Source organism: Dermacentor albipictus, chromosome 5, assembly GCF_038994185.2.
Source record: "Dermacentor albipictus isolate Rhodes 1998 colony chromosome 5, USDA_Dalb.pri_finalv2, whole genome shotgun sequence".
In the NCBI taxonomy this organism is placed as follows: domain Eukaryota; kingdom Metazoa; phylum Arthropoda; class Arachnida; order Ixodida; family Ixodidae; genus Dermacentor; species Dermacentor albipictus.
This window is the reverse complement of record NC_091825.1, coordinates 97,636,130-97,650,984: the sequence shown is the minus strand read 5'-3', so window position 1 is coordinate 97,650,984 and position 14,855 is coordinate 97,636,130. Positions and strand designations below refer to the sequence as shown.

The following is a 14,855-nucleotide window of genomic DNA, read 5'->3' as shown; positions in this document are numbered from 1 at the left end:
TATGAAAGCAAAGGCAGCACATTATAATGACTAAAACAATCCTCTGTTCCCACGAAGGCCATTACAGAATATAGCGCGGACAGCAAATGAAGATGCAAGGCTGGTGAGGTGTATTACCTTGTTCACTTCGCTGGCGTTGCAGAACGCGCTGATGAGTATCCGAAGCACGCCGGCGTGACCGTAGCGGGAAGCCGTGTGCAGTGGGGTGTCGCCGTACTGGAAAGTTGAAAAGGAAGAAGCGGGAAAAAAAATTAACCCTATTTCAACGGAAAGCTTTGTCAGACCGGAAGCGTTGAATCATTCCAGCCGAGAGTGTACATACGCGCAACACTCAATTACCTTTAGTTGTATTTTCTCATCAAGCAAAGCATGACCGCACGTAATATACTAGCAGACTATTCCTTGCTTGATGTTGCGGCACGGCCACTGAGTATGTTCGCGCGAATAAATTAAGAAAGCAGCATTTTCGGGTGATTTATGACGTATTTTGAACATTACACAGGCTATTTTTGTACGTATAGGACGAGGAGTCCGTACAGTGGCCGCAACTGTCGGTTTCCTTTCTTCTCACTGCCGATGGAGTTGCGCTGCTGAGCACGAGGTCGCAGGTTCAACTCCCGGCTGCGGCGTCCGCACTCCGACTAGGGCGAAATGCAAAAACGCTAATGTATATCGATTTAGGAGCAGATTAAAGAACCCCAGGTGGACAAAATTAATCGTGAGCTCTTCCCTATGACATAGCTTATATCCCAAGTGTTATTTCAGCACGTTAAACTCGAAGCCCATGCATACATCAATCATTTTCATTATGTTTTTTTTTTGCACTGCGCGCAGTTTCGAGGTTGGAGGTACGAGGGTTTGAACAGGGATGCAGCAACGCAAAATTGCTGTTAACGTTTTCGACTTCATGCGAGTAAACTGAACTGCGTCGTCTGAGAAACCTTGCGGGAAAATAAAGAAGATTGCCTCTCCATACAACGCGTGCCACTGTACGAGTGTGCTCTAAGAACAACGCGAAAGGTGCTCGTAAGCTTTAGGATCCTGTGGTGTGGTTTGAATAACGTTTCCTTACGCATGCCATAAGGACATCTCTCTTAATTTAATCTTTGCGGCTCTCATCCGCAATGTAACTGGTATTTGGGTGCGGTTGCGCATCCATGAAATATCGTAGCCCCTGGCAAACAAGTGTCAGAAGCGTACGAAACACAGGCAGGACAGTTTTCAAAACGCTTTCTCGTTTGTGTTCAGGCTTTAACAAATAACAATCCTGCATAAAAAACACATGGTGTTACCCAGCCGGCCTTCGTCTTTTCAGACCATGCCGATAGTAGTTCGTAGTGAGTGCAATATCTGGATGTACATTCTTCTGACAAAAAAGTAATGGCAATTATCTTTATTTATTATTATGCGAAGCATTAATTCTTGGCGAGTTCAACCCAGATTTATGTAACGACTCACTGGTGAGTAGACGTTTTAGAGGGCCGATCGCGAAGATTCTAAAGTCTCACGGGCACATAGCGCAGTCCATATTTTAAAGGCGCATCATCATCATCATCATCATCATAATCATCATCAGAAAGATACAGCCCGCAGCACATCACTCCGTAGCTCGCTGGTTAGGCACGTTCACAAGCGACTTTGCGCATGGTGGCTCGGTATCGCAGGTTCCATAGAACACGCTTTTCAGCACGCACGACCGAATGGACTAGCAGCCGCTTCTCATGCTTCATCCTCGGCAATCGGCCTTTCACGAATACTTTTATCAAATACGATACAACGCGGCCGGAAAGCCTTGGAAGTCGCGAAGGCCGCAAAGTGGAGACGTACGTGTGCTATCGCATCGTTCGGCTTTGCACCTCTGTTGCCCACTACAGCGGCCGTATTGCATATAGGGTAATGCACGGAGGACTACGCCGTATAGCGCTGCAAAAAGGTCACCGTGGGCAGAGGTGTCCTGGCAAAATGGCGCCGCTTGCTTTTGAAGCAAAAATACCTCACCATGCGGTGACCTCTCGCATATGGCACCGCGAACTCACTCTGTATAGCACACCGTTATATATAGTGCTCCAGACAAGTACGACTGTGCCTTAATTAATTAATATTAAGTTGTGACATACAGAGTCCCGAAACTGGCACAGTGCGTTATGCCGAGACGTCGTAGTGGAAGGTTCCGAAATAATTTTGACTACCTGGTGTGTTTTAACGTGCACCTGGCCAAAACACGAGTGCTATTCCTCCACCGAAACGGGGCTGAGGTTGCCGGGAATCGAATCCGCGACCTTTGCGCTCGAGCAGCGCAATGCCATAGCCACTGAGCCAACGCGGCGGGGCGCCTGTAGACCGCCGCCTCGTCCCCATGGTGTACATGCCATCCCCGCAATCACGCCTCGCGGCCTGCGAGGTGGTGTTCGCGGGCACTTTCCCACCGGACGCAGTGATTGGAAAAGGCGCGAATCGTCCGAGGCAGTTTGCTTAGTATTTATCACCGCTACCGATAAGATCGGGGATCGAATCCACAACACCCCGAGGGCACCAATCACTGGTCACGTAATCGAGAAAGACAGGCGGTGCTCGCTCTAGTAACGCAGTGTCCATGCAGGCGTTCTTACTTTTTTTTTAGCTGGCCATAAATTTCACCACGCGCAGTTCCGCATCTACGGAGCGACGCCTCGATGGCGTTACCTCACTAGAAAACCAAAACAGGGTTGCGGAAGTTGAAGCCGCTGTCATCTAATTAGTTGCCGTTTTTTATATAAACTTGTGCGCGCCAAGGTCAAGAGCAGCGTGTTAATAACAGCTAGCCGTTTGCTGCTGTGTCGCAAACGACCAATCTTACGCTGTAAATAATAGCCAAAGAACCTAGCCTTGCTGTCTCGCGCACTTTTCTTTATTCATATATATTTAAAAGGGAGATTAGCGCCTTTCGCTCGAGTATTAGCACACTACAGTGCACAGTGTTACTGCGGTTACGGTATGGTTACGTCTATATCCTCGTTCGATTGGGAATCCCGCGCGTGTTTAATCTCAGTGCTCGAGGCAATATAGGTTGTAGTGGATCCGATTCCGCCGCCGCCGCCGCCGTGAGCGTCTGCACAACGAGCGGATGTTTATGTTCGCGGCGCCGGCCTCCTCGGCGTGGAAGTCACGTACAATAAAGTTTCAGTTTCACCGCCGCTCGGCTGCTCGCCGGTCGCTCTCAAAGTTCGTTCTCTTCTCTCTGCGCGCGTCTGTCTATAGCGGACGCATTTCGCGCCCCTATAGCTTGGTGACCCAGACGTAGCAAGCTCACGCAATGGAAGACGAAATGAACACTACAGTAGTCAGCAACGACGCCCCGACTCTTCAGCCCCAGTCAACAGTGCCAGGCGACATCCCTGCCCCCACCGCTGCCATGGACGCCATTTGCAATGCCCAGCTGCGGCTGCCGCCGTTTTGGCCGAAGAATCCCGCCGTGTGGTTCACGCAAGTAGAAGCCCTCTTTGATCTGCGGCGCATCACATCGCAACGTGTGATGTACCTGCATGTCGTCTCAGCACTTTCCTCCGAGGTAGCTGATGAGTTCGACGACGTCATGAGAGCCCCACATCCGGCCGCGCCCTACGACCATTTCAAGGCCATAGTGCTCACACGCAAAACCGTGTCCGAGAGAAGCTGCTTGCAGCAACTCCTCAACGCGGAAGAACTCGGCGATCGCCGACCATCGCAGCTATTACATCGGATGCGACAGCTACTCGGCGACCGTACCCAAGACTCCGAGAGTCCACTATTGCGCGAGCTGTTTCTACAACGCTTGCCTCAGACACTTGTCGTGGTTTTGGCAGCTGCGGATGATATGCCTCTTGACAAACTGGCAGTGCTCGCGGACCGTGTGAACGACTACTCCGGCGCAAGCTCCGCGGTGTCCTCGACCACTGTCACATCAGACCTCGAGGCCCGGCAATCTCGCCTCGAGGAGAAAATTGACAGGCTGATGGACACCATGGCAGCAATGCAGATGGACACGCCTCATCGCTCTCCACTGGCTAGGGGTGGCTCACGTTCGCGTTCCCGTTCCCGCCCAAGACACACTTCTGACGACTTCTGCTGGTACCACGCCAGGTTCGGCGCCAGCGCTGCAAAATGTCGACAGCCTTGTCGCTGGCAGGGAAACATGGAAGCGAGTCACTAATGGCGGCGCGTGACTCAACCGCTACGGGAAGCCGCCTATTCTACATCACAGACAGGATCGCAGGCCATCGCTTTCTTGTGGACACTGGTGCAGAGGTAAGCGTCATTCCTGCCTCTCGCCAGGACCGACACCGTTGTCCGAGGACTGCGCCTTTGCAAGCTGTGAATACATCCTCAATCGCAACATATGGCCAACGCTCCCTCACCATTGACCTGGGCCTGCGTCGCATATTTCGGTGGATTTTCATCCTCGCCGACGTGCGCTTCGCCATACTAGGTGCGGACTTTCTTACCCATTTCGGTTTGAACGTGAATCTCCGCACCCGTCAACTTGTGGACTGTACGACCAGCCTCTCCGTGCAAGGTATCCTCGCACCGCTGTCCGCCTCTACGCAACCAGCTCCGCATTCGCCATCATCAGAATTTGCCTCTATCCTCAGTGAATTTCCTGAACTTACCAAACCTACCAATTTGGAACTTCCAGTGCGGCACACTGTGACGCACCACATCGTCACCACGGGTCCTCCAGCGTTCTGCAAGCCACGACGTCTTGCTGGAGACCGCCTCGCCACAGCTCGCAGAGAATTTGATCACATGCTGCAGTTAGGCATAATCCGCCCATCGTCAAGCAGCTGGTCATCTGCCCTACACATGGTGCCCAAGCGTGACCCCGGAGATTGGCGCCCTTGTGGAGACTATCGTGCATTAAATGCCCGCACCGCTCCCGACCGGTACCCGCTCCCACACATTCAGGACTTTGCTACCACTCTTGCTGGAACAACAATATTTAGCAAGATTGACCTAGTCAAGGCATATCATCAAATTCCTGTGGAACCAGCGGACATACCGAAGACTGCCATCACAACACCTTTTGGCCTATTCGAGTATGTCCGCATGCCTTTCGGGTTGCGTAATGCAGGCCAAACTTTCCAACGCTTCATCAATGAAGTAATACGCGGTCTGCACTTCGTCATCGCCTATCTTGATGATCTGCTGGTGGCAAGTTCTTCACCAGAGCAGCACGCTGACCATCTGCGGTTGCTGTTTTCGCGACTGCAGGAACATGGCTTAACTATCAACACAGCCAAATGTGTCTTTGGTGTTGACAAAGTCGAATTTCTTGGACACCTTGTCACACCTGAAGGAATCAAGCCATTGGACAGGAAGGTTCAAGCTCTGAGGGATTTTCCACGTCCAACGTCACTTCGCAAGCTCCGCGAATTTCTCGGGCTTCTGAACTTCCATCGTCGGTTCCTGCCGAATATAGCGCGCATCATTCTACCTCTGACCGACATGCTGAAGGCTCCAAAGGCACCATCTGCGATCCTGGAGTGGACATCCGAAGCAGACGCCGCCTTCCAAGAAGCCAAGAATGCCCTGGCACAAGCCACCCTCCTAGTGCATCCCCTAACTGACGCGCCCATGCGGCTCATCACCGACGCCTCCTCCAGTGCCGTTGGTGCAGTTTTACAACAATTCCAGCAAAATCTGTGGTGCCCACTCGGTTTCTTTTCGCAGAAGATGAAGCCGGCAGAAACTCGATACAGCACTTTCGACCGCGAACTCCTCGCTGTCTACCTTGGCATTCGCCACTTTCGCCACCTTCTCGAAGGTACCGTGTTCCACGTACTGACGGATCATAAGCCACTGACATTCGCTTTCCGTGGAAACCACAACACACACACGTCCCGGCTAATTCGGCACCTGCATTTTATTTCCGAATTCACGACCGACCTACGGTACATCGAGGGACCCGTGAATGCGGCTGCCGATGCCCTGTCACGTGTCGACGCGCTTTCCACTGCTGCTGTGGATTTCGACATCATCGCAGAGGCACAACATTCTGACAACGAGCTGCGTGACCTGCGTGCAGGGTCTACATCTCTCTCGTTTGCTGAGGTGCCACTGCCGTTCTCCACCGATACGATCGTCTGCGACATGTCAACAGGCTGTGCCCGCCCATTTGTGCCTTCCTCGCACCGTCGTCAAGTTTTTGACAAGCTACACGACTCGAGCCATCCTGGTGTTCGCGCCACTCAGCGCCTCATCACCTCCCGTTATGTGTGGCCCGGCATCAACGCAGATGTCCGCCGCTGGGCTCGAGAATGTCAACGCTGCCAACGTGCAAAAACGACCCGCCACACCAAGTCACCACTTCAACCCTTCCGTCCGCCCGACTCTCGCTTTGACCACGTTCACATCGACATTGTCGGTCCGCTGCCTTCATCGCGCGGTAAACGATACATCCTCACCTGCGTTGACCGCTACACACGCTGGCCTGAAGCGTTTCCCGTACACGATATTACGGCGCCAACCGTGGCGTCCGTTTTCGTAGCCGGTTGGATATCTCGTTTCGGCTGCCCCAGCGTGGTAACAACCGACCGCGGACGACAATTTGAAAGTGAGCTCTTCGGAGCGTTAACAAGCATCCTCGGTATCCGCCACATCCACACAACTGCATACCATCCGTCAGCAAACGGAATGGTGGAAAGGCTTCACCGCCAGTTGAAAGCCGCCCTCATCGCCCGCGACGCTCGAACTTCATGGGTCGACGACCTGCCGCTAGTTCTACTAGGTATTCGGTCGGCGATAAAAGAGGACCTCGGGTGTACAGCTGCCGAAATGGTTTACGGGACGACACTACGTCTACCCGGCGAATTCTTCGCACCACCTGCAGTCCCCAACCTCTCGCCTCCTGCCTACGTTGAGCAACTTCGGTCGCTCTTTGAGCGCTTGCGACCTACATCACCTCGACAGCGCTCCACTTACGACGTTTTCGTAAGCAAAGACCTAGCTGCCTCAACTCACGTTTTCGTGCGCCGCGAAGGCATCCGACCCGCCCTCACTGCACCGTACGACGGCCCGTTCGAAGTGCTGCAGCGCGGAGAAAAGACTTTTACTATTTCTGTGAACGGCCGTGAAAACGTGATTTCAATCGACCGTGTGAAGCCCGCGTACATGGCAAACTTGTGCGTTCCTCTTGCACTCCCCACTCGTTCCCCGCCCGATTCTATCCCATCCGTACCCTGCCCCGTGAGCAAGCACGTGTCCTGGGCATCAGCGCGACAGCAGCGACCTTTGTATCTACGGGGGGGAGCCCTGTAGTGGATTCGATTCCGCCGCCGTCGCCGCCGTGAGCGTCTGCACAACGAGCGGATGTTTATGTTCGCGGCGCCGGCCTCCTCGGCGTGGAAGTCACGTACAATAAAGTTTCAGTTTCACCGCCGCTCGGCTGCTCGCCGGTCGCTCTCAAAGTTCGTTCTCTTCTCTCTGCGCGCGTCTGTCTATAGCGGACGCATTTCGCGCCCCTATATAGGTTATTTGGCCTCTCTACGAAGATCGAAAGACACAGGAAGTTCTCTTAGACGAGAAGAGTATGTGTCGGGCCGCCTATAAGATCATGTGAATCTTCACTAGCAGCAAACGAAGAAACACCCCGAGCAGCTTTATCGCGTCCTCTGGGCCGGCGCGGATTCATAAGCTCCTTGAACCCGCCGTGGTTGCTCAGTGGCTATGGTGTTAGGCTGCTGAGCACGAGGTCGCGGTATCGAATCCCGGTCACGGCGACCGCATTTCGATGGGGGCTAAATGCGAAAACACCCGTGTACTTAGATTGAGGTGCACGTTAAAGAACCCCAGGTGGTCGAAATTTCCGGAGTCCTCCATTACGGCGTGCCTCATAAACAGAAAGTGGTTTTGGCACGTAAAACCCCATAATTTTTTTAAGCTCTTTGAGTAAGGGTGCCTTTAGCCATCAAAGTTGAGGAATAGGGCCGTCCATTCCATAGTAGAGCAGTTTTTGTTGCTGGACTTGTTCCAGCTTTGCTCGTTATTTCTGGATAAATTTGGAATTGGAAATTATTGCGTTGGTTTTACAGCTATAGCAGAGCTCAATGGCGGTTCTGCAAATTTCTTGTGTTACAAAGAATGATCGCGCCTTCTATGACGTACAGCAGGCGATACCGTTGACACTTACGTTGTTCTTGATGTCCGGTTTGCAGCCAGCCAGCAAAAGAACCCTCGTGCTCTGGTTGTGACCGTTCTGGCACGCTAGATGCAATGGTGAGAAGCCGCCCTATAGAAAGAAGGAAGATTAGTCCATTTTCTTTCTTTCTTTCTTTCTTTCTTTCTTTCTTTCTTTCTTTCTTTCTTTCTTTCTTTCTTTCTTTCTTTCTTTCTTTCTTTCTTTCTTTCTTTCTTTGTTTATTCATGTTTTCGTTTTGCTATACATAAATACAACTTGAAATAGCTATAGATTTTCTGCATCAGTTTTAAAGGAAAGCATATAGTACATATATTTGAAAATAACCTGTGAATAATATTGCGCCAGAATTCCTGTTTAGACATCAACTTACCTTGTTTTTTATGTACACGTTTGCCTTGTTCTTGCAGAGAACTTCAATTGTCCGACTGTAACCTTTCCAAGCTGCCTCGTGCAGAGCCGTGTTACCATGCTGCGATGAAACAGTGATCAATCAATCAATCAATCAATCAATCAATCAATCAATCAATCAATCAATCAATCAATCAATCAATCAATCAATCTTCATAATCACTCACGAGCAAAATGAAAGCTTCTTAAGAGTTTGCAAGCTACACTGGGACTGCTTTGAGACGCTCGCTGTGACAGAATAACTAAACTTTGTATCTGGATCTTAATTCAGCGCTTGTAAAGCTACCCGGTGTAGATGAGTGTAGCAGTTGCATTTTGCCGGAGCCAAGCATAGCGCTTGACCTTAAGCATCGGTTTGTTAACTTTGCGGTAATAACCTACAGATAGATGCGAAACACTTGAAAAAATGTCTGGTATGCTTTATTTTTTTTGCATTGCACGTTATAGCAGCGCAGCTTACACAAGCACACAGCTCATTGTTTCGATTTCAGAAGCGCTTGAAATGGTTAGAGATGTGGTGCCTGCACCATATCTAATGTCCTCTTAAAATATTTTAAACTCATTTTCCCTGTAGAACGATGGGTTAGTCGCAGCTCGTAATCACTAGTCCACAATTTAGGAATTGCTCTCCGCCCTAAAGCTGATATTATTAGAAAGCTTATCGACGCCAATGGCAGATCAACTGCCTCTGTCTTCGCGATGCGTTCTTTCATTCATTTCCATGCACCGGATGTGTCACTCTTTAAAAACTGAAAAGTGTTACCGATTGTCCCCTTCCGTCACCTCGTCCGTGTGGCCTGTTTATGGTATTTTTAAAAGCAGAACGTCTTTTTTTTTTTCTTTAGACAGACTGCAGCATGAGCATCAGCGATAAGTCAGCCTGGACGATCAGGCGCACCTCATCCGCGGCGTGTCTTGCAAATAGCACGCCGGCCGCCTTACGACGTAGTTTCAAGCCTTCGTCGGATCTCACGCTACCAATAGCAACCACGTGGCCACGTTTTAGCGCGCAGAGCACGCGCCCGTGAAGCTTTTACGTCCAGCAGACGCCCAGCGCAACTCCGTCCTAACCTTTCACTCGGCGATAGACAGCCCAGCCCGTCTCTCGCCGCCCAAAATGCCCGCAACGTCCACGCATTGAGTCGCACTCCCGCATCGCGGTGCCACCAGCTTCCTCCTTCCCATTCCACGAACAATCGCACCCGCGGGGTCTTCGCATCTCCCGCCGTGATATAACCCCTCGGCACGGGTTAACCTCTGAACCTTCCTCGGGGCTCACCGGGGGCCAAGGTCGCGATGGTCGCGTGCAAGTGCCGTCGTATACATAGACAAGAACGGCACCGAGAGCGGCGCTGCTGCGCCGGCGTTGAGAGCGCCGCATGCGGAGCAAAATTCTATTAGCCGGTGGTACCCCTCTCCCATCTCTCGTTCGCGCCGCCTTGATTGCCTCCTGCACTGCTCGTGTTTGGGCACGTTTCGCGCCGCGCGCGGTGTGTGCGCGTGGACATTTCCTTCGAAGGGCGGTGTACAGTCTCTCTCACATTTAGGGGAAAACTCGAAGCGCAGCAGCTCGCGCAGATGCTCGAGGGGCGGGATCTTGAACGGCGTCGTCTGCTACGGCGGCGCACGCTGGCCGCATTGTCGAGAAACGTTCTACTGTCAGGTGCAGGGCGCTGATCACATCGTTACTGCGTGAAAGGAGCCGGTATTCTTTGCTAAGCGTTGCGCGACGCCCACTGATACGCCTCGAATGTAAGTTCATCGCTGCATGGCAGTCATAGACGACGTACTGATTCCATACATTCTTGACGGCCCGTTTCTGGAAGGCGACTATATATTCTAACGCGATAGGACGCCGATCCACACTGCTCGTGCTGTGCAAGAACTGCTAGAAGAGCGCGCAGTCACTCTCTTGGAGCGGCCGCCTCAATCCCCGGGCGCCAACATCATTTAAAATGTCTGGGGCTCGTTGAAAGTATCGCTGGCGCAACATCCCCTCTATCAGTCGCCCGAGGATAGGCTTCGATCCACCATCGTCAGTGACTGAGACGTGCAGCGAATGAACACATCCCTGATCAAGTCATTCTACACTTTTTTGCCTTCCAGGATGAGCGCTGTCATCGCTGCCGCTGGGGACATGACGAGATACTAACTGAAGTTCCGAGCGTGACGTGTCCAATTCCCCACCGGCGGGCAGGGTCTGTCTGGTGTAGCGAATGATTATCGAGAAAAATCACTTCCAGCTCATTGTCTGAACCTAAAACGTTCATTTCATCGTGTCCGTTTGTTTCACCGTGTTCGACTCCCATTGTTGAGTGCTTTGTTTTCCTTTCGAGTCAAACAAAGACTGAGCACGTTGCGCGCACATCTTGGTGCGTTTTGTCGCTGCTCATTACGGTAGCACACACAGTGAAGAAATATACGTGCACACGCTCAGTACTCCGGCCCTTCGAAAGAACAAATGAACCATGTTGTCAAAAGAAGTTTGTGGAACTCCATTAGCGCCAATGAAGGATCAGAGTGTGGCGACGCACAACGTTTAGTAAAAAATATCAGCTCAGTTCCCGCAGTACCGATGAAATCGGTGCACTGCCCCTGACAGTACCACGCTTCCCGAAAATGCGGCCAGCGCGCGCCGCCGTAGCAGACGACGCAGATCACGACACCGCCCCTCAAGCGTGTGCGCCTGCTCGAGATGCTGCCGCCGCACGACTCCATTGCTTGCCGCATCGCGATGCAATACATTCCGAGTTTTCCCCTTAGTATGAAACAAACTGCACACGCTATATTTGCCTTTAAGAAGATCGGTACGCTTGACGATTATTTTTATATGGCTGCAATGCGGCGAAAGGGCAGCGTCTGCTTAACCATGTAAGGGACGCTGAGCAGGTAATTGGAAACGACATCGTATGTGCCGCCGGAAAAATCGTCAGCACATACGATGCGGCACATACATACGGCACCTACGAGCTAAAGTCATTTTTGCAATTTCTCACATTATGTTTGCTACAAATCCGTGTTGTCTCTGATGGCGACAACGGACTTCTATCGACACTGTGCGGAAATAAACAAGATATATCGCTGCATAGCACAAGTACGACATGCGCACACAACTTTAACTAGTACGTCCCCTACAATATGGAATAGAGGCAGCAATGTAGACAGCTTGGTCATTTTTTAACAGTACTCAAGAGACGGAAGTTGAAAGTCTTATTAATCATTCCTGATTCAGCAATGCCGGCGCGACCAAGACGCGGGTGTGTATCGTCCAGTAACCCGATCGATCGGTGCGATGGTGAAGCGGGAATGAACTCCGGTCATGTTCAATGCATCATGCACATATTCAATTTCTCGGCACGCGTGAACTTCGGCCACTGCTAGCGCATACAACAGACGTGGTTTCCATTCTTAGACAGCGCACACACAAACGAAACACGAGAAAGAAGACAGGACAAGCACTCGTTGAACTTAGTTTTTGTATGAATAAAAGGATTATGTACCGAGTAATTATTAATTTCACGTGGGTTAGATATAGAAACCGTCATACACTCAGGAGTGATCAATAAACGATCTCGCTTCGTTTGCCAGATGTTTACTTCGCTCGGCGCACCGCAGTAATCCATGTCTGTCGTCTGCTTCTTTCGTACCATTTTCTTGTGAATCGGTATAATTTCACTGGTGGCATCAACCTTTTCATGTTTACATTGCTGTCGTGACAGTTAACAACACAATAATAATTTCCGGTCATCCGAAGAGGCGCCGTCGCAAACAAGAGACGTTTCGCGCGCAGCGCGAACTGAACGCGGGCGCGACCGCGAAGGGAAGCGGCGACGGAAACCTACACCTTCTCGCGTGCAGCGCGCGCGAGAAAGCCTACTCGCGTGCAGCGCGCGCTCAGCCTGGCCTCCTCTGGCTCAGCGCGAGCGAAGGGAACCGGCGGTACAGACCGGCGGAAGCAAACCCCCGGGGGATTGGAAACCGTGCCGCCAGGGGAGAAACGAGCGCTGGCGTCTCGGGCGAAACTTGGCGTGCGCTCGTCTATACAGCATCGCTGCCGCCGCGGCCACTCCGAGAATCGGTGAGAGGAGGAAGACTAAGAAAAGAGAGAGGGAGGGTAAATGGGAGGAGCAGATGACCGACGCGACTGCCATTTTGTTTTACAGCCGTCGTGCGCAGCCGTAATCGCGGACGTCTGCGCACGACACGCTGCGGGGACAACAGTTTTGGGGAAGTGCGGCGGGTGATGCAGGCACGCGTGCACGCCGCCTTCGTCGCAGTCAATTTCCCCCCTTGGCCCGAAGCGCACTTGGTTACGTGCTGCGTGATTCGTCAGATGGAGGCACGACCCTTCTCCTATCTCCCTCCTCTCCTTCGCGTCTCCTTTGTTGTTTGTCAGTCCCGCCCATGTGGTTAGCAGCAGTCCCGGGACTCCGCGGGACCTGTCATGTCTTTCTTTTGCGACTTGAGGGTTAAATATGAGCCATCTGATTTTTTTCTTTTTCGTCCAGGAAGGCCACGCAGTAATTTGCAGACTGAATGTTGCACGAACTTGATCTATTTAGCACGTACTTGCTTAAAATAGTGCTTCCACACGCAAAAGAGAAGAAGAAAAAGGTGCCATTAACGTTTCGAGCTTTACGACCGTGTGCAGGATGTCACACGTACGGTCAGGCCTAATGGACCCAATTTTATCTTAAGCTGTTAGCCATAACTCGTTCACGTCAAGTTGCCTTCCCTCCCATGGACGGCTCGTAAAGATTAGAATGATTGATGATGTCTGGCAAAAGCTTAAACCTGCATTTTCGATATTCCCTGACTAAAGCTGTACATTATGTTGTATTTTGCATTAACTGCTTTTTCTTGCCTGCTGGGCGAAAAACTTATATACCTATAGCGTTGTGCTATGTTGTCGTTTGCTTTGTATGCTGTGCTACACCGAATAAGATTCAGTTGGCAGTTGACGCATCTGTTCTGTTCGTTAAAGTGTCCCGTCGTCTTGTCTGTTCACCGTATCAAATGTGAACCAACTACCCCGGCCTAAAAATCTCGTTAAAGCTGCAAGTCAGAAGAGATCTTTCTTTTTTTCAGGTTAAGTGAGGTATTCCGGGTAATCGATAACACAGACTTAACGACTGACTCACTAATTGCCTTCAAAAACTGCTTTTTTTTTTCTCTAGTTTGCCTTGTAAGAAGCAAACAGGTGCCAAAGCAGCTACACTGAGTATTTACCATAACCTAGCCTCGTGCTACAATTTAGTTCTTCTGGTTTCTATTGTAGCACTCAAAGTAGTGAAACATGTTCGGGCTACTTGTCGTCGTCGTGATATTTAGTGGCACCTTGGAACCTGTTGTAACATTCTGCGAATTACAGCCTTTTCGCGCTGTCACGACTTAAAATTTATTCGCACATTACACGATATAGTTCCGACATTTTAACAGTGTGACGCAGCCACTGTGCAATATTTGAAGTATCAGACAAGGTACAGCTGGTGATGGTATTGCTGCAGGCGGGGTAAGCCTGGCAGACATTGCCAGAAACTGCTTCGCCTGGGCGTCTCTTTCAGCGCCATATATGTCACCATTGGTCATCTGTCCAGTCTCTCGCAGAAATGGGAGAAGAATATGCGACGCTTCCTTGCGTACTATCCACGGTCCTTCCGGAAAGACTAACTGTTCTACGCTCGTGAGGAAACCATATTCTTCGCATGCTGTCCAGAAGACTCCGACTTTCAGGACAGAATTTTGAACACCCATGCAGGCCATCAGTTACCCAATGCAAGCGATTACAAGCCCATTATAAAGCATTTGTTACAGAAAACGTATACTGTAGCAATTCGTTTACGCTTCCCGATTATTTCGGTATTCACAGTGCTGTTTTCTTGAACTGTTACAAATTGTGTAACGAGTTTTATTCCTTTGCTGTACCTCCAGGCTATGGTCTTGAGTGACATACACACTGTACCTTGTATATCCTGTGCGTCAACCTAGAATGCGGAGGCAAATGTAGCGCTCTCACACTCAAAGTAATCTGTATAGATGTGGCAACCAATCATGATAGTTCTTTTTTTATGTCACGACGGAGGCGTACTTGTGTGTGTGTGTGTGTGTGTGTGTGTGTGTGTGTGTATCTATATATATATATATATATATATATATATATATATATATATATATATATATATATATATATATATATATATATATATATATATATATATATATATATATATATATATATATATATATATATATATATATATATATACTCTCGGGAATTATGTTTCGGAGCATGGAG

General features: G+C 50.4%; 1 protein-coding gene across 2 annotated transcripts in view; it reads right to left on the bottom strand.

The window, feature by feature from the left end:
* The window catches only part of dgo (ankyrin repeat domain containing protein 6 diego), a 174,717-nt gene that overhangs the window by 7,346 nt on the left and 152,516 nt on the right, over positions 1–14,855 (bottom strand). For both annotated transcript variants that reach the window (XM_065450788.2, XM_065450789.2), the window contains exons 5-7: positions 8,523–8,621; positions 8,144–8,242; positions 118–216 (exon numbers count right to left, since the gene is read on the bottom strand). In XM_065450788.2, coding sequence (XP_065306860.1) covers positions 118–216; positions 8,144–8,242; positions 8,523–8,621 — 297 coding nt within the window. The remainder of the gene's footprint in view (positions 1–117; positions 217–8,143; positions 8,243–8,522; positions 8,622–14,855) is intronic.